The 17506-nt window shown below is 34.7% G+C and overlaps 3 protein-coding genes and 1 long non-coding RNA gene across 6 annotated transcripts; 3 read left to right on the forward strand and 1 right to left on the reverse strand.

The window, feature by feature from the left end:
* Window positions 1-1980: 1980 nt before the first annotated feature.
* LOC107609234 (E3 ubiquitin-protein ligase ORTHRUS 2) lies at window positions 1981-5960 on the forward strand. The gene is made up of 9 exons (XM_016311116.3): window positions 1981-2561; window positions 2656-3197; window positions 3280-3405; window positions 3762-3861; window positions 3979-4040; window positions 4124-4226; window positions 4441-4585; window positions 4724-4941; window positions 5338-5960. The coding sequence occupies exons 1-9, from the start codon at window positions 2124-2126 to the stop codon at window positions 5635-5637; spliced, it is 2034 nt and encodes a 677-aa protein (XP_016166602.2). The 5' UTR covers window positions 1981-2123; the 3' UTR covers window positions 5638-5960.
* Window positions 5961-11964: 6004 nt separating this feature from the next.
* LOC107608146 (uncharacterized) lies at window positions 11965-12818 on the forward strand. Its single transcript, XM_088493971.1, has one exon. It carries the CDS (start codon window positions 11983-11985, stop codon window positions 12520-12522), a length of 540 nt encoding a protein of 179 aa, XP_088350097.1. The 5' UTR covers window positions 11965-11982; the 3' UTR covers window positions 12523-12818.
* Window positions 12819-13816: 998 nt separating this feature from the next.
* On the forward strand, window positions 13817-15116 carry LOC148550109 (uncharacterized). The gene is made up of 2 exons (XR_015892212.1): window positions 13817-14958; window positions 15055-15116. It is a non-coding gene; the product is annotated as an uncharacterized LOC148550109 (long non-coding RNA).
* LOC107609602 (SNF1-related protein kinase regulatory subunit beta-2) lies at window positions 15003-17258 on the reverse strand. Of its 3 annotated transcripts, none has more exons than XM_016311612.3 (4): window positions 17102-17258; window positions 16474-16651; window positions 15987-16289; window positions 15003-15898 (listed from the first exon to the last, which is right to left on the reverse strand). In XM_016311612.3, the coding sequence occupies exons 2-4, from the start codon at window positions 16582-16584 to the stop codon at window positions 15578-15580; spliced, it is 735 nt and encodes a 244-aa protein (XP_016167098.1). In that variant the 5' UTR covers window positions 16585-16651; window positions 17102-17258; the 3' UTR covers window positions 15003-15577. The 3 variants fall into 3 exon arrangements, with proteins under 3 accessions (XP_016167098.1, XP_016167093.1, XP_088349731.1); XM_016311607.3 differs by lacking the exon at window positions 17102-17258 and adding an exon at window positions 16849-17077; XM_088493605.1 differs by lacking the exon at window positions 17102-17258 and having other exon boundaries at window positions 15987-16354; window positions 16474-16558.
* Between the last annotated feature and the right edge of the window lie 248 nt (window positions 17259-17506).

The following is a 17506-nucleotide window of genomic DNA, read 5'->3' on the forward strand; positions in this document are numbered from 1 at the left end:
AATTACGCCCAAACCTAAGGGACCAATTTAGTACTTTACCCTTACAAAAAAAATTAAAATATCTCTTGCAACATAATTTCTTTTGCCCCATATAAAATGCGCACAGTTGCACACACATATTATATATATATATATATATATATGAAATTAAAATTTATTATTTTTTATTATTATTTTTAATTTGTCAATCTAGTTATTTTATCATATTTTAATATAGTTGAATTTAAAACAAATTATATTAATTTTAGTACATGTTTGAGTGTTATTATCTTGATAAAAAAAATTCTTTTAATGAATTTTTTTAAGGCGTTTGATAAATTTCTAGTAGTAAAAATAAAAGTACTAGAAAAATAAAAAAAAATCTTTTTTGAGAAATTGTAATTTACATTTTTTTAAAATATTTTTTTCTTAAAAAAAAAGATTTTCATATAATAAATAAATAAAAAAGTACTTTTATATTGTTATACCGAAATATAATTAATAGATAAAAAGATTTTTTTTACGAGATATCCAATTTAGATATGGAAATAAGATGAGTGATATATTTTAATATTGTAATTTTTAGTTTTTTTTTAAATTATGAAAAGTATATAAATCCGACCCTTCGATTTGTGTTTAAAAAAATTTTAAAAATTTGTGTTTAAAAAACTAACAAAATTTGGAAAACACAAATCAAACAGTTCAATTTGTGTACTCCAATTTTTTTTAAACACAAATCGGAGAGTTTGAGGGTCCGATTTTTGTACCTAAAAATCGGATGATCCGATATTTCTGTACTTCTTGAAAATCGGACAATACCATAGCAGTTTACAATTTAAAAAAATACCATTGTTAATCCAATATTAAAAATAAAAATATAAAATTTAAATATAAAATTACTTTTACTTTTTCAATAACATATTTAAAAAAAAATAAAAAAAATATCTTTTAACAAAAACTCACTCAAACAATCCCTTAGTATTTTACCTTCAAAATCCATGTAAATTTCATTGTAAATACCTCTTGTTTGGTTGCTTCATGCATCTCTTATGGATCTAGTTGAATTTATTTTGTGTGAAAAGATGGGTAAGTTACTAAAATAAATTATTTGTTTTTTAATATTATCATAATACAACATTTATACATTGAAGATATAAATATATTTTTTTTATTTCTATAGAAACTATAATAGAAATATAGTGGATTATGATTTAAACGTAAACCGTAGTAGAAATGTAACGGTTTAGGTTGAGTTGCGTGTGAAAAAATTGCTACACTTTTTTAGCGGTATGTTAGTTTTTATACAGACAAGCATTACATACAAAATTGTTAGAAGGTGTAGCAGTTTATTTTCACACGCAACTCAATGTCAATCGCTATTTTTTACCGCAATTTACGTCTAAATCATAATTTACTATAAACTGCGATTGGAGTACAGTAAATTATGATTTAAACGTAAATTACGGTAAAAAAATAGCGATTGACGTTGAGTAGAAAACTGCGATTGGAGTACAGTAGATTATAATTTAAACGTAAATTGCGGTAAAAGAATAGCGATTGACGTTGAGTTGCGTGTGAAAATAAACCGCTATACCTCTATAATAATTTTTTATGTAATGCTTGTCTATATAAAAACTAACATACCGCTAAAAAAATGTAGCTATTTTTTCACACGTAATTCAATGCAAACCGTTACACTTTTACTGCGACACGTTTAAATCATAATCCACTATATTCCTATTATAATATACATATTTATAAATAAATATCAGTTACTGGTACATATATTTTCATTATATTTATGTTTATAAAAGAATATCCCCATTTAGTAGTGCATATTCATATTCATTTCACAATGAGTCAATCTTGCAAGTTACCAATATTTTATTGGAAAAAAAGAAGAAGAAAAAGACAAAAAATAAAAATAAAAAACAAGAGTAGAGGGAAAGGCGAAAATTGGATAAAAATTTAAAAAGAATGTTCCCTCCTCCTTTGTACGCCAAAATGGATGATACTAAATAGTAAATATTAGAGTAGAGTCCCTTCCCTTCCCAACAATATAAAATCCCGTCTTTTTATCACTGTCTCTCACACTCTCTCTCTTCACCCGCTACTATTTTCTTTCGCCAGTCACACACCACTACATGGCCCACTCCAAGGCACTTCCGTGCGACTCCGACGGTGCCTGCATGCTCTGCAAGCAGAAACCACCACCACACGAGTGCCTCACGTGCCGGACCTGCCATACCCCGTGGCACCAGCCTTGTCTCCCCGCCGGCACCGGCCCTCCTACCATGGCCGAGGTCAGCACTTGGGAGTGCCCTGACTGTGCCGATCCTGCCCCTGTTCAAGCATCGGCTCCTGCCGTTGCCGGAAACTCCGACAGCTTAGTGGCGGCGATCCGGGCGATTCAGGGGGACACCTCACTCACTGACGAGGAGAAGGCAAAGAAGAGACAGGAGCTCGTTTCTCGCTCCTCGAAGCCACTCGCAGCAGCGGAGAATGGCAAAGCAGAGAAGGACATCTTCGATGGGAGTCTGAACTGCTCAATCTGCATGCAGTTGCCGGAGAGACCCGTGACGGTTAGTTTGTTCTGTTCTGGATTGCTTCCTCATGTCAATGTTCACACCATTCAATTTTTCGGAGCTGATTTTTTTTTTTTGGTTGGGTGTGCAGACGCCGTGTGGTCACAACTTTTGTTTGAAGTGCTTCCAGAAGTGGATTGGGCAGGCAAAGCGGACCTGTGCGAATTGTCGCAGTCAGATCCCACCTAAGATGGCCGAAAACCCTCGGATTAACGACCAGCTGGCCATTGCGATCCGTTTGGCAAGGCAGATGAAGGCCACGGGGATGGTTGGTGCGGTGGCGCAGCCCAAGGTGTATGTTTCTCGAAAAAACGACGAGCTTCCAGACACTTGCTTCACCACTGAGCGGGCGAAGAAGACTGGCAAGGCCAACGCGTGCAGTGGTAAGATTTTTGTGACGATCCCTTCGGATTTTTTGGGTCCAATCACTGCTGAGTATGATCCCAGGAACAATCGTGGGGTTCTTGTTGGTGATACTTGGGAGGACAGAATGGATTGCAGGCAGTGGGGCGCCCATTTCCCTCATGTTGCGGGCATTGCTGGTCAAAAGGGTTTTGGTGCTCAGTCTGTAGCACTTTCAGGTGGCTATGTTGATGACGAGGATCATGGAGAGTGGTTCCTCTACACTGGAAGGTAACTAACTGCTTTGCATACTCATTTGCTTGTTTTCTATGTCTCTGTTGATTGAGTTTCTTTGTGGTTGTTTTGTCTGCAGTGGTGGAAAGGACCTTAGTGGCAACAAACGCACCAACAAAACACATTCATTTGACCAGAAGTTTGACAACATGAATGAGGCCCTCAGAGTGAGTTGCCAACAAGGTTATCCTGTTAGGGTTGTGAGGTCAGTTATGTCAATCATTTTTATAATCATTCCCCTTCATCACATGTAATTGATTGACCAAATCTATGCACCAGAAGATACCCACATTGCTTTTTTATTATTCCAAATCTATTTATGCTTATATGCAATAAAATCAATTTATTTCATTGCCTTGGCTTTTATTTCTTCTCCCAAAGTTTCCTTCTAATTTGTGTTGACGTACTGTGTGAATATGAATGGTTTAGTCTGTTTAATTTTTCAGTTGATTCTCGTGCTTGCTCATATTTTTGGATTGTCTTGGTCATGCCTTTCATCCGAGTCTCGTGCTTCTGTGTAAATATTTTTGCCTTGTTCATGTTGTTCTCAATCTTTGTCAGGTCCCACAAGGAAAAACGATCTGCTTATGCACCCCAATTCGGAGTGAGGTATGATGGAGTTTATCGAATCGAGAAATGCTGGCGTAAGAAGGGAATACAAGTAAGATACTAGGAAATCCTTGTAATTAATTACATTTAATAGATCCTAACATTTTTCCCCTATTGAATTGATTATCTTTCTCCAAAATGATCCTCAAGAGTCCTCTTTTTGGGTTAGGGTTGCTTGGTTTGCAGATATTTGTTCGTTAGATGTGACAATGAACCAGCTCCATGGACAAGGTTGGTTCCTTGTATCAATGTGTGTCTTTGTGTGAGCGCATATACATGCAATCTTGAACTTATTTTGGGTCATTCATCTGCAGTGATGAACATGGAGACCGTCCACACCCACTTCCAGTGGTTAAAGAGTTGAAGGGGGCAATTGATGTAACTGAAAGGAAGAAAGCTGCAGCATGGGATTATGATGTAAGTGGTGTTGTACAAAACTATGGTCTGTTTATTTTTCTTGTATCTAAAATTCTAAATGTTATTGCATTATGAGGTATTGATTCATTTGCCCCTTCTTTCTACTAGGTTACTAGGTTAAGACAAGATAATCATCACTTGTTTTGCCCTAGATATTTTGCATATTCTTTGTTCCATTGAATTTAATTCCACCTTTATTGTTTATGCATTTCAGGAGGAAAAGGAATGCTGGATGTGGAAGAGACCCCCACCACCAAGCAAGAAAATGGATGCTATAAGGTATGAACATGGGATATCAGAAAAGATAAAAATTGTACGAAAAGTCAAGACCAAGCCAGTGAGAGATAGGCTTATGAAAGGTACATGTTGCCTTGGACTTTCCTATAAAGACTTTAACCATCTCTTAAACCACTTTGATTTGATTCCTTTGCAGTTATTACTATGTATGAGATTCTTAAGTTGATATAATTTTGCTTCTTGATTCATCAATTTTGCAGAGTTTGCATGCCTCTTGTGTCGCAAGGTGTTGAGCGTCCCTGTGACAACTCCTTGTGGCCACAACTTCTGCAAATCCTGTTTGGAGGGTGCCTTTTCTGGCAAAAGCTTTATCAGAAAGAGGGGAAGCGAAGGTGGGCGCACCTTGCGAGCACAGAAGAATGTTATGAAATGCCCTTCATGTTCAATTGACATAGCTGAATTTCTTCAGAACCCAGAGGTAGTACATCATGTCTCTTTCTAATTGTCTGAGCATATTGTTGGTGATGGTATTTGGGAAAGCTTGAATTTGATTTTACTCCCAAACTATTTTAATTAGGAAGGTGGATGTTATTGCCATTGACTATCTGTTTTTGCTTCTTGTTTTATATTTGACACCAAATGTGGATAACTTCAAATCCAACCCTTAATTTGTTTTATTTTCTGTTAACCCAAAGTCACTGAAAAATCTTAGGCCTTCTTTGAAATGAGATTCAATGGAGAGTTGGCAAGTTTAATTAGGTGGTGTTCACATTTAGAAATAAATCTTCTAAAGAGGAGCATTCATAAATATGCAATTTACAGTTTGTATGTGATCTTGCGATTGTATTTATGCTGTTTTTGGCCTTTGCAATAGGTTAACAGACACATGATGAGTGCGATAGAAACCCTACTCCGCGAGGCTGAGATAGAAGAGAGTTCTGAAGTGTCCAATGACAAAAATGATGAAAATATAGAGACTGTGAATGATGATGATGGGACAGAAGTTTCAAAGCATTGTGATTCAGGTGAGAATGTCCTAGAGGAGATCAAGGACAATGATTTGAATCAGCCACACAAGCGCAGAAAGGGTGCTGGTGATTCAGCTATTGTGAACACTGAGGAGCAAATCGATGTGGCAGGACTAGAGGACAATGTAATGACTTGCAGCACTTAAAAAAGGTTTGGTGTTGGATTGGAGCAAGCTATTTTGGAATTACAGACATAGCTATATTTTTTTTGATTGGATGGGTATATAGCTACATACATACATTATTAGCAGAACCAAAGCTATATAACTTTTTGTTGATGGCTGGCTCCTAGACTTTACTTTTAATTGTTGATTGTTTAAGCTCGTTTAGTCGAGTAAAATTCCCCTGATGTTGGGATTTGTAGTTTTACTATAGCCTATAGCCTTGTATGGAATATGGATTGGACATTGGAGTATGCTTTCATTTTGCAACTCCATGAAAAATGAATGCATACAATTATACATTGTCATTGCTTATGTTAGTACTTTGTTATTGTTAATAAAAATTATTTTATGTAATAAAAATTATTTCATCTAATTTGTGTACATTTGTAGTGGCTGGCTTGAATGGCAGACATCTTAAATTTTATATATTATTATAATTATAATTAGAAGTTAATTTTTTGCATAATAAAGGTAAAATAATGAAAATATTTATTGTATTTATCCGATTATAGGTTATAGATAGGGGTATTTTATTTATACAGAAAGGAGGGGCAATTACAATAAATTATGTCTGTGGATTTTAAAAAAAAAATTCCAACACTAAATTGTCTTTATTTTTATATGTATAGATGTACAAATTACTGTTGGTTTTCCAGATTAGTATTTAATCAATAAAATAATTTTGATTGATAATATCAAATGCTTTTATATTGATGGTGTAGTAACTTTGTCTTTGATTTCAAAAGTTAATTATTTAGCCATCTAATGTTAATTAACTTTTCACTTTTTGCCAATCTCTTACAGAAAAATTGGGCCTACGTAATCTTTACCTGGAGATATTGGCACTTGATGAGTTGTCCCAGTTTTTTTTTTTATGAAAAAATATATGGAATTAACTTCTCTAACAATGAAATAACTTAATTAATTATAATTATATTGATAATTAATTTTAAAATTTTTAAATTCAAAATTTAAAAAACTTTAAAATTGATTAAGTAAACCTAATTAAAACCTATAGAAACTTCCATCTTTTCTCTTATATTAACCTACCCACCTCCAATAACCATCACATACACAGATCTCAGTCTTTCTCCGTCTCTGTCCTTATCCAAGACTCTACAACTTTTCAAACTGAAAGTGATGCAGTAATGCATTGAGTTGCTGATGTTGCGATCCAAAGAGGGACTTGGTTTGTTGAAGGAGAGCCCAGTTTTCAGTGGTGGGATCGTAGAAACTCATTTCAAAAACGCTATCGTGGTTGGAATGTGTATGAGTTCGGATGCCATGCATGTAAGCTTCTTTAGCTCTGTCACAGTCGCAGAATTGAAGGTCTCCGTTGAGCCAGATGGGAGACCCCGAACCGAAGGCCTTCCCGGGTAGCGAAGAATATGAAGTTTCGCCCATAGGGAAGGCGTGTCAAAGAGATCACGTAGATACCCTTAAAATCGGTCTCTACCTTACACTTGGTTCAGTTTCAAGAATTGTTTAAGGAAACAGTGGTGGAGCACAAATTGTCCTTGAACAATTACAGAAATATAAAAAAAAACATTCATTTAATAGAAAAAAAATATTCTAATGCTTAACAAAAGAAATATCCATTTACATTTTGGCAAAAATAATTAGATATCTATAAAATTAAAAAAAAATTATGAATTTCTTAAAGAAATAGAGACATTCACATTTGCAATACAAAAAAAATTTGAAAAATATATAAAAGAACATTCATTCGGTATGAAAAAAAAACATTCTGATACTTAGCAGAAGAAACATCCATGTATATTAATTTATCTATTCTTAATATATAAAAGTAGATACATAAGTTTACCCACGTTATTTTTAAGACACCTTTCTCTTCTTACTAATGTCATGTCAGCAACATCGCTTACTTGTCAAAATTTTAGATTCAACCACTAATTTTTTGCCAAATCAACTATTATTTTCAAATTAACAAAAAAAATAAAATATACAAAAAAAAATACAAGTAATAGAAATATATGCAAATTAGGCTGCATAATTACCGATGACAATAATTAAAAATTAATAGTGTCTAACCAAATTTGTAACCTACAAGAATCCATATCCCTAAACATCCATATTACAAATGTCATAATAATCTATTAATCATAATAAATTTTACGTTATAAATATTTAAATTTCATACTATTTGACTTACTTATATAAGTCTCTTATCACAAGAAATTTATTTTCGCACTACACAGCATCTCAAACTTACTCAATAGAATATAATTCTTTGGACAATATCATATCACCAAATAAACAGACAATTGGTTTATCAAAGTTCGTGTGGTTCGTCTATGCAAAACATTAACACCCACAAAAGAAGAAAAGTTTCTTTACTTAGAAATAATTATATTAGATGAAAAGATATAAAACAAACATATTTATTATATTTTTAAATTGTATTTTTAAATTAAACATTTTCCAACTCTATTTTGAATTTATATCACTTGAGACATTGTCACATAGTGGGTCAAAGAAAAATATTAACAGGTAATTTCACTTTATATTATTTCAGTTACTCTTATTAAAAATAACTTATTTAAAAAAAAGCTACACATTTTTATTCTTTTTATTGTATATGTCATTAGAAAACTGCATGCAAATCAAGAGAGTAAGGAGAAAGAAAATCATACAAATTCAAGGTACATCTTCGAAAGAAGAACATACATGCAAAGATGGAACAAACAACATAATAGAAAGTGCATACAACTCAACAATTCATAAAAAACATGCCTTCACAAGAATCTACGACACAAAGAACAAAGCAACAACTCTAACAATAATACCTTTTAAATTTAACTTTAATTTACACATATTTAATTTAATTCTACAAAACATAATCATTTTTAATATTTATTATATACTATCATTAATTTACCGTCCGCGCATCACGCGGGTCTCATTCTAGTTTTTATTAATATGAGTTTTGAGATCCTCCCCATTAATTTTAAAGTGATTTTTAAAAATAATAATTATTTAAATTTGTCTTCGAAATTATTCTCCGAGACTCATAATAGTTTCTAAAATAATTTTCGTCCATCTTTACCATTAGAAAGATTAAAACAACGTCATTTTATATTTATACAAAAAAAAAAACGCTAATCCTCCCTAACACGACGTCGTTTTGTATTTATAAAAAAAACATAATCCCCAATTATCTTCACTAATTCTCTTTTTCACACTGTTCTTCTTCTTTAACTTCATAATAGCAATAACATCATCAGAACCAGCAAAAATTATAGAATAAAAAAAACCAACCATCACAAAAGATCACGAAAAAAAATCAACAATCACAAAAGATCAATTAACTTAAATAACAAGTATTAATCAACTTAAATAGCAACAATCACAAAAAAATAGCCATAATTACAGTATAAAAAAAAAATAAACCATTGATTCCTTCATGAGTTCTTTCATATTGGTGCCACTCCTTTTTAAATTGAGTTATTATAACCAGTAAAAACTCATTGTTACAAAGTTGAAAACTTGAAATTCCCGGCAGATAAAATCAGAAGATGACATTGCAAGGTTTGAGTACTATGGCACTAGCGATATGACCTCCTAGTCCTCGATTCAAAGTAGACAGTGGTAAATCAAGGTTATTATATGGTGGTCAAATTTCTTCTTATGGAGTATCAGCCAGCAGAATCAGAACCAGCAGAAAATCAGCAATAACAACAATCACCCAAAACATTAAACAATAATAATTAAATAACTAAAAAAAATAACTCACTTTGGTCGTAGAAAAAAAAGAAGGATGCAGAAGAATACAGAGAGTAGATAAGAGAAGAGCACATACGGCTATAAGTAGAGAGGAACGGAAAGCTACTGCTATTGTAGAGCTGTTAGTGGGCCTTGGAGTCGCCAGCGAGTGCGGCGCGCTTGAAAGCGTTGATGGTGGCGATGGAGGAGTGGGGCGGTTGACGAAGCCCTTGAAAACAGTGAAAAAGTACGAAATTTAGATGACGTGGTTGGAGAGCACCTTCATCTCGTGGTGGTGAGGGAAAACAGATTAGAGATTGTGAAAGACTAAGTTGGAGAGCCAGCGGCACAAAATCGAGACAGAGGTCGTGAGAGGCGGCGACAAAGAGAATTGAGGAAAGCTTGCCTCTGCTATTGTGAGTGAGAGAATAGTGTTGAGTGCTGACTGCTGAGTGTGTGAGAGTAGAGTTGGAGAGGGAAGTTCAAAAAGATTTTTTTTAAGTACAAAATAAAGTCGTTTTAGTCCTTCCAATAGTAAGGATGGACGGAAATTATTTTAGTAACTAATATGAAGAGTAATTTTGAGATTGAATTTGAGTAATGATTTCAAGAATCACTTTAAGATTCGAGTGCAACTTCAAGGACTACTTTGAGATTTAACTCTTTTTTCTTTCTTCAAAAATTATTAACATGCCCTTCTTTTGAGTGAGAGCAATGGCATTTTCAAACAAGTAATAACAGTGCGAAGTGCTATTCAACGCGGAAGTAGATATTTCAATGGTTGGTAGATTAATTCTCTATCAATGACCAATCAAGCAAAGAACACACCGGATGTAACATCAACACCAGGTCTACTTAATTTGTAAGGTAATCTAGAACTATATAATTAATTAACAATTGGAGGAAAAGTCCATGTATGGCGTTACCCAAATTTAAGTAATATATTTGGTAGTTACAAAGAATTCGCAATCCACTTTCCAGCCAGGTTCCAGCGTAACGACGGAGTTTCTCGACTTACATTTTTCAAATATGTGAATCAAGCATTCCTCCTGTTTTTGGTTTTATGCTTTTAGCGCCAAATCATGACTCTCATAGTAAGTACTATTGAAATGTATTATTTGTATTTTGGGTTACCGAGTTAATATATGTCCTGCTCAATTTAATGATAAAATAGAGTATTTAAAATTTTACGTTGTATACAACAACAATAATAATAACAAAAGTTTGTCCCCCTAAGTGGAGTAGGTAGGATCAGTTATATGGATTAAATATTCTATTATGTATCATGTTTACAAAAAGACCATTTACATGTAAATCTTATTTGACCACTTTATAGTTGGTCTTCTTAGGTCTTTTTCTGTTTTTCACCTTTGTCTATATTTCATCTCATTCATCCTCCTTATTCGGTGATCTGTTGGTCTTTCTCTCATGTGTCTAAATCACCTGAGACGTGATTCTACATCTTTTTCATAATAGGTGCTACTCCAACTCTCTTTTTTATATTTTCGTTCCTTATTCTATTCAATCGCGTATGACTACTCATCCATTTCAACATCTTCATCTCTGCCATACTTAATTTATGTTTATGCTCCCTTTTAGCCGCCCAATACTCTATACCATAAAGCATAGCTGATCTGATAGCAGTGCGATAGAATTTACCTTTAAGTTTAAAAGGTACTTTTTTGTCACATACAAAACCAAATACACTCTGCTATTTAACCAACTTGCTTAGATCTTATGATTTACACATATTTAATTTCTCTATTATTCTATATGATGCACCTAAAATACTTAAAATTTTTAATTTTTTGTAAAATATTTTCTCCAATCTTCAAAAAAAAATTAAATTGTATATGAAGCAAAAATTATATATATTTCACAAATAACAATCTTGTTACTAAAATTTAAACAGAGATGAGTGGAAGATATAATTTTCAACCAAAAAAAAAAGGATGATTAAGATAACAGGATGGCAAGGTAAAATAAAGAAAATTATAAACTATATCAAGTATTTCATAATGATAGATAGATTTATTTGCTATTTCATAATTTATTTTATAAGTAAGATAAAAAAAATACTTTATTCTCACAAATAAAAATAAAAAATTTAGAAAATTTAAATTTATAATTAAAAATAGTTAAATAACTTGACATGTTTAATTAAATTATCAATTTGACTGCATTCGAGTTTTCACTTTTTTTTTGGTTGTCCACGGTATTCTCTAATCCGACAGGTCAAAGACTAATCCGTCGCGAATCGGATCTCTATTTAAGGGTCTGTCGCTGGTCAATGGGTTGCTGCATACATAAGGCGGAGAATTCAAACCCTGACACTTGTTTAAGCGGACGAGTGAGCTAACCACTCGACCAACCCAAGTTGTTTCCGAGTTTTCACCTTTATTAAACATATAATCATATTATAAAATGAAATGAAGGGCCTTACCGTGTGCTGGTGATTGGTTGACGGGTTGACTGACTTTGGAGTCTACTCTGGAAAAGTCCCCAAAAAATTACGTAAAGTAAGTTGTAACTCCCAAACCCACGTCGATGGCAAAGCCTAATAATATATAAATAGAGAGAGATGGCCACAACGCACTTCATAGCATGATGGAGTATCCAAACCCGAGAGGCAAGATAATGATGATGAAGCCTGTGCTTTCTTTTTGTCTTGTTAGTGTTTTGCTTTCCTTGCTTCTCTTCATCTTCTACTCCTTGAAGCCCTTCCTCCTCCAGCAGTTCTCCAAGACCTGCATCTTCCTTCTCTGCAATGGACTCATGTTCTTCATAGCCATCAACTCTGGTCTCAATGCATCCCCGCCAGAAGAAGAAAACACTTTGATGATAGTGGAACGTGAGAATTCATTGCAAGACACTCTTGAACAAGAAGACTTTGAAGACAAGATTGTAACCATGGTAGAACAACAAGTTGAGAGAGAGGGAGAGCCAAATAATGCTATAGTGATTGTTGATGGACATGGTGCAGTGGACACAGAGGAGTTAAACAAGAAATGCGAAGAATTCATTAAGAAGATGAAAGCAGCATTCAACTCTGAAGCAAGAGATAACCGGTGGCTGGTCCCTGCATATGGGAATGCATCCTCTCAATTGTTAAAAAAAATTGAGGGAGTAAAATGTAATCTATAACCCTTCAATACACTCTTTCTCATGTTTTCTCTTGGTCCCACTTATAATAATTAATGGCGAGAGATCACACTTTACTCCCTCCATTGTTAAAAAAAATTGAGAGGATCCATTCCCCCTGAATTATCCTCCTCTTTCTCTTCTAACTTAAAAGAAACTGATAGGTGTCCTACTTGTAGAAATTTTTGGTCACTTTTTTTTGCATGTTTGCAGCTGCTTCTGCCGGAGTATGTATTATTAATCTCCCCTCTTCTGTTCTATGGACCATGTTATGAATGAAGTATGTTAACTCTCCTTAATTAGTATTGTTTCTGAAATGTTTACCTTCCATAATGGAAGCAGCATTCACTGAAGTGAACACCCTTAGGATCATCAATGCGATTCTGGATTTCTATCACGTCATAGGAAGGATTTGTTTTGTTTCCGGACAACCAACTATTCAGCATTTATTTTGTTCTAATTTAGCAAAGTATAGAGTTTGTTTTACTTGTCATAAGATCCCCAACGGAGCTTAATGCAATAAACATAATTTACTTTGTTTGACTTGTCACGCAAGGAGTGTTCAGAGCGTAAGCAAGGTTGGAAAAGCAAGCTTACTTTTTGAACTTTAGTTATAGCTATGCAAAAAGATAGAAAGATAGACGGATTTGTTAAGTAGAAAAAAGAAATAATCATCCAATTAAAAATAATAAATATAATTATTTATATATCTATTGAATTGAACATCTTAGTATTCTCATTGTCTACGTATATTTTTTCAAAGATAAAACAGGATATTTAATCATCATTGAATTAAAATAATAAAATTATACATAATTATTATTTGAATTTTTTTACCAATATCTTGGATATAGACTTCTAGAGATTTTTTCCCCCTAGAAAAGGGTTCTGGTTCTGCCTTTACCAATACCAATAATTTGTTAACACACGATTTAAAATGTCTTGTGCAATTCTAACTGAATCAAAATCAAACAAACAATCATTGCTTTGTCACTTGTATATATGTTCAGAAAGTAAAAGAAGGCACATTATATTAATGCAAACATGGAGGAGAAAGAAGAGTCCTGCCTTGTAGCTTCCTTTATAAAAACTCAAGAGTTAATATATTAATATATGGAAAAGTATTCTTCGCGTAGTCACGTGGCATGTTCGCAATGGAAGATACGAAGCAACTACGTATTGACCAGGTCACCACACATAGAGGCACTGGACGAATGTGTGGGCCTACACTCTGTCCATCCTCCTCCTTGACACGAACAGGAACATATAAGAATCGCTTTCAGGGCAGAAGTTGATTATCCTTCAAAGGACGGCGACATCCAACAACTTTGATTTCTAGGCCTTATTATTCCCATGCATAGTGTGTTTCCCAATAATCAAAATCAAAGTATATTATTAACTCTGTAGCTTAAATTGTTAACGAATAACATTTTTATTTTGGACTCATGGTCCCTACCCCACAAACAGATTGGTGTAAGCAAATTAGATATAGAAACTGAAAGCATAACCTGTTAACTGTCCTTGAGGACACTCTCCTTTCTTATTAGTCAAAGTTTCTGAAAATGGCATCTTATTGCCTATTTCTATATTTCTTCAAGCAGTGTGACAATCCCCACAAACCCAAAGGTTCTTGATTATCCTGAATTCCTGATTGGTAGTTCAGAGTTTCGAGTGAGAACAAAAGCAATTGCCAACTTTTCACTATGATAGCTCAGCAGCTCTTGTTTGTTTTCAAGTTCAAGATCATAGAGTGCGTATTTGCTTTCAGGCACATATCCAGCATCCCTTATTTTTGAAAGTAGAACATAGTTCACACCATTCTGGGGCTCAATAAGCATCTTGGCAACATGCTCCTAAAACTGTTCTCCATCCATTGCCATTGTTTTGATAAAGTCATCTAGCTTGGTGACATCACCCGCTCGTCCAAGGAGGTCTGCCATACAAGACAAGTGCTCTATTCAAGTCTCTAGTCCGTACCTGATCTGGCAATTGCCCTATTCCGCACATGATCCAACCCAAGCTTGCACAAGAACTCAAAGTGGTAATAACTGAGAAATTTGAGGGCACCATTCCATGTCTCCTCATTGTATTAAAACAGGCAACTGCTTCCTCAAATTGTTCATTGTGGTCAAGGCCAGAGATCATAGAATTCCACGACACAAGAAGTTGGATCCCCCCCTATGGCAATAGAATTCCATGATGTGACACGAGGAGCATCATCATACATGGGCATGTCTGAAGAGAATGGAGACTTAGAAATTAAGGCATGAATATCCATGCCTGAGTTTAAGCCTTCCGTCTTGGCAAGCTCGAAGGGCACTACCAATGGCATAGTGATTTGTGCATATCCTGAAATCAAACAAGACCAGGAAACAGTGTTCCTTTGGGGCATTTCAGCAAACAGCTTCCGTGCGCTGATATAATACATCATCGTCTTTGGTATGTCCTACCACTTGAGAACCCTTGGATTGCTCCCTAACCAATTGTAGCATGTAAAATTAACAAGATATTTTCATTCCTTTCTTATTGTAACAGATGAATCATACAAAGTGTTTTGATGATGACACTTGATAGTATGTTATAATTTCAAAAAGAAAGATAGGCGTTCATGCAAGAGAGGAGTAGGCATTAGGCTGAACATCAGTGTATGTGCCGTTTAACCATTGCCAATTCTAGAACATGAGATGAATATGTATTGTATTTGTGTATATAAATAAAGAATAAATGACCATTTGTACTCATGAAAGATGAAAATGCTGACATATGTACCCACACTAAATCGCAACTAAACTTATACCCACTGATGGCATCTTGCGTGGGTACAAGTTTAGTTTCGATATAGTGTGAGTACATATGTCAGTGTTTTCATCTTTTATGGATATAAATGATCATTTATAATAAATAAATAACATTCCCTTCAGTTTTTAAGAGGGGAATACATTGCTGATTGCTGAATGCTCATTACCTACGTACTACATTACTGACGTTAACAAACAAATAAATGGTCTCATGAGCCCAACATAGTTCAAACACAATACACAAACTCAAAAATCTTTGATCATCTTTCCCTTGGCAGGGACTTGTACAACACCATGCTCACATATTTCTGTCCAAACTTCTCCGTCGAACGCAGGGCGGCGAAGTCACCCCCATCGGTTTTGTGGATGTATAGATGATTGAGTTCTAGATGGGAGGGTCTAGGGAGAACCGTGGATGAAGAAGAAGGGTCATCTCTTGTTGTCAGTGGTAGTTGTGGTGGTAACTCCGGCGGAGGTCTGCCAAATTCGTCGTCGTTTAAGAGCATGTTATCATAAGTCCATGGTGGGGATGGAGGATCTTGGGCATCACCTAACCTTGCAGCCGTTTCTGGAATATAATCCTGCAAATATGGTTAAGCATTAAGTAGATATTAGAGGAGAAGTAGTCCAACAAGTGTTCAAGAATTGGAAAGAAAAGAAAACAAGTACCTGCAAATCCAAGATGTTGTAGGGGAAACCAGAATGATCAAAAGCCCAGGGGAATTCTGGAGCATGGGTGAGATAACCATCTACAATGAAACGGTAATGATAGATACCTGTTGGGAGTGCTTTAACAATGGCATAAGCATGAGGATGAGGGGGAGACTGCAAGTGCAGGGTGTCTCTGGTTTCCCAGTTGTCCCATGATCCTATAACAGCAACATCCCTGCTTACTGGATGGTTCCAAGTAATATTCACACGTTTCAATCTCTGATGTACCACTCTTTCTACATATCCATCTTGCATTTGCCGCTGGGCCATGCACCACCAGTTACACTAGCTTAGCTTTGCTTTTTAATTTCATTTTCATACATCAACTAACAATCACAAAATTAAACATATCATAACTGAACACCCTGCAACATACACTTGAGCAAGCAGTATCCCTTTGTCCTGTCACAAAACACAATAACAGATTTAAAAGGGATCATCTGACCTGTGGTGCTGCTGCTGTGGGGGTATGGAATCTCAATTGTGGTTCATACTTGTCATCATCTTTAAGTCCAGAAGTGCCTTCGCCGTCTTTTCCTTTGCCGTGACTTCCCATCACCCAAAACGGAACAAGTTGATTGCAATCAAAGTGATGTAAACAAGATGATCAAGGAAAGCTACAGCTGCCAGCGACACAGCACGAATCGAATCCATTAGATACATCACAGCATACATGATACAACAAACAAACAAACAATAAGAAAGCAATATATAGTCACTTTCACACCCATTTCTCTACAGTCTACATAACATACAACAAACCCTTTCAAGAAGCAACCCAACCTCCCTAACTGCCATTCTTCCTACACAACATACATACCCACTTTTCTTTTGAATCTTTGATCATCAACCTCTCTCTCTCTCTCTCTCTATATGTTATGTAATGTTATATTCTCCAATGAGTTTGGAAGATTCTGCTCAGGACTGTGACCCGGTTTAAGGGGGAGAATGTTCCCCTGCCATCACGAACAACTTAACAACCACACACTGTACTGTGTCATCAACTGTGCACATCATTCGTCTTTGTAAAGAAAAATCAAAGGGTACAAATAAAACTGGTTTAATTTATATACCATGATGATGGGGGTGCAGCAGGTGAGTGAAGTTGTTTTTCATCCAACAAGTGGAAGGTGAAGTCAAAAGAAAAAGCAAAGCGATGTTGCTCTAAAAGGTGAGATCACACTAAAAAAAATAGCTATTACTCTAAAAATAACATTGTGGTTACACTCTACACAGGAAATCATGAGTTGTTAATTAGATTTTGACGCCTTCAACTTTGTCCTTACTCTCTCTCATTTTTCTTCTTATTATTAAACTTTAATTATTTTCAATGCTACAGCAATTCTTTTACCAATAACAACACTGCTGCAATTCAACAACCAATAAATACTACCTAACAAAATTGTTATGTATTATAAATCCTTTTTTTTTTTGTCTGGTCATAAAATTGAACTATTGACATAATTGGAGTTCTATTA

This window comes from Arachis ipaensis, chromosome B7, assembly GCF_059453495.1.
Source record: "Arachis ipaensis isolate K30076 ecotype BB chromosome B7, ASM5945349v1, whole genome shotgun sequence".
In the NCBI taxonomy this organism is placed as follows: domain Eukaryota; kingdom Viridiplantae; phylum Streptophyta; class Magnoliopsida; order Fabales; family Fabaceae; genus Arachis; species Arachis ipaensis.

Excerpts from the sequence above, each read along its gene's own strand:
- LOC107609602 (XM_016311612.3), bottom strand. The coding sequence starts at position 16,584 with ATGGGAAGTCACGGCAAAGGAAAAGACGGCGAAGGCACTTCTGGACTT. Across the intron at positions 16,290-16,473 it reads CCACAGCAGCAGCACCACAG|CGGCAAATGCAAGATGGATA; the intron begins GTCAGATGATCC and ends TGCATGGCCCAG. Across the intron at positions 15,899-15,986 it reads ACAACATCTTGGATTTGCAG|GATTATATTCCAGAAACGGC; the intron begins GTACTTGTTTTC and ends CCATATTTGCAG.
- LOC107609234 (XM_016311116.3), top strand. The coding sequence starts at position 2,124 with ATGGCCCACTCCAAGGCACTTCCGTGCGACTCCGACGGTGCCTGCATG. Across the intron at positions 3,862-3,978 it reads GGCGTAAGAAGGGAATACAA|GGTTGCTTGGTTTGCAGATA; the intron begins GTAAGATACTAG and ends TTTTTGGGTTAG. Across the intron at positions 4,942-5,337 it reads AATTTCTTCAGAACCCAGAG|GTTAACAGACACATGATGAG; the intron begins GTAGTACATCAT and ends CCTTTGCAATAG.
- LOC107608146 (XM_088493971.1), top strand. The coding sequence starts at position 11,983 with ATGATGGAGTATCCAAACCCGAGAGGCAAGATAATGATGATGAAGCCT.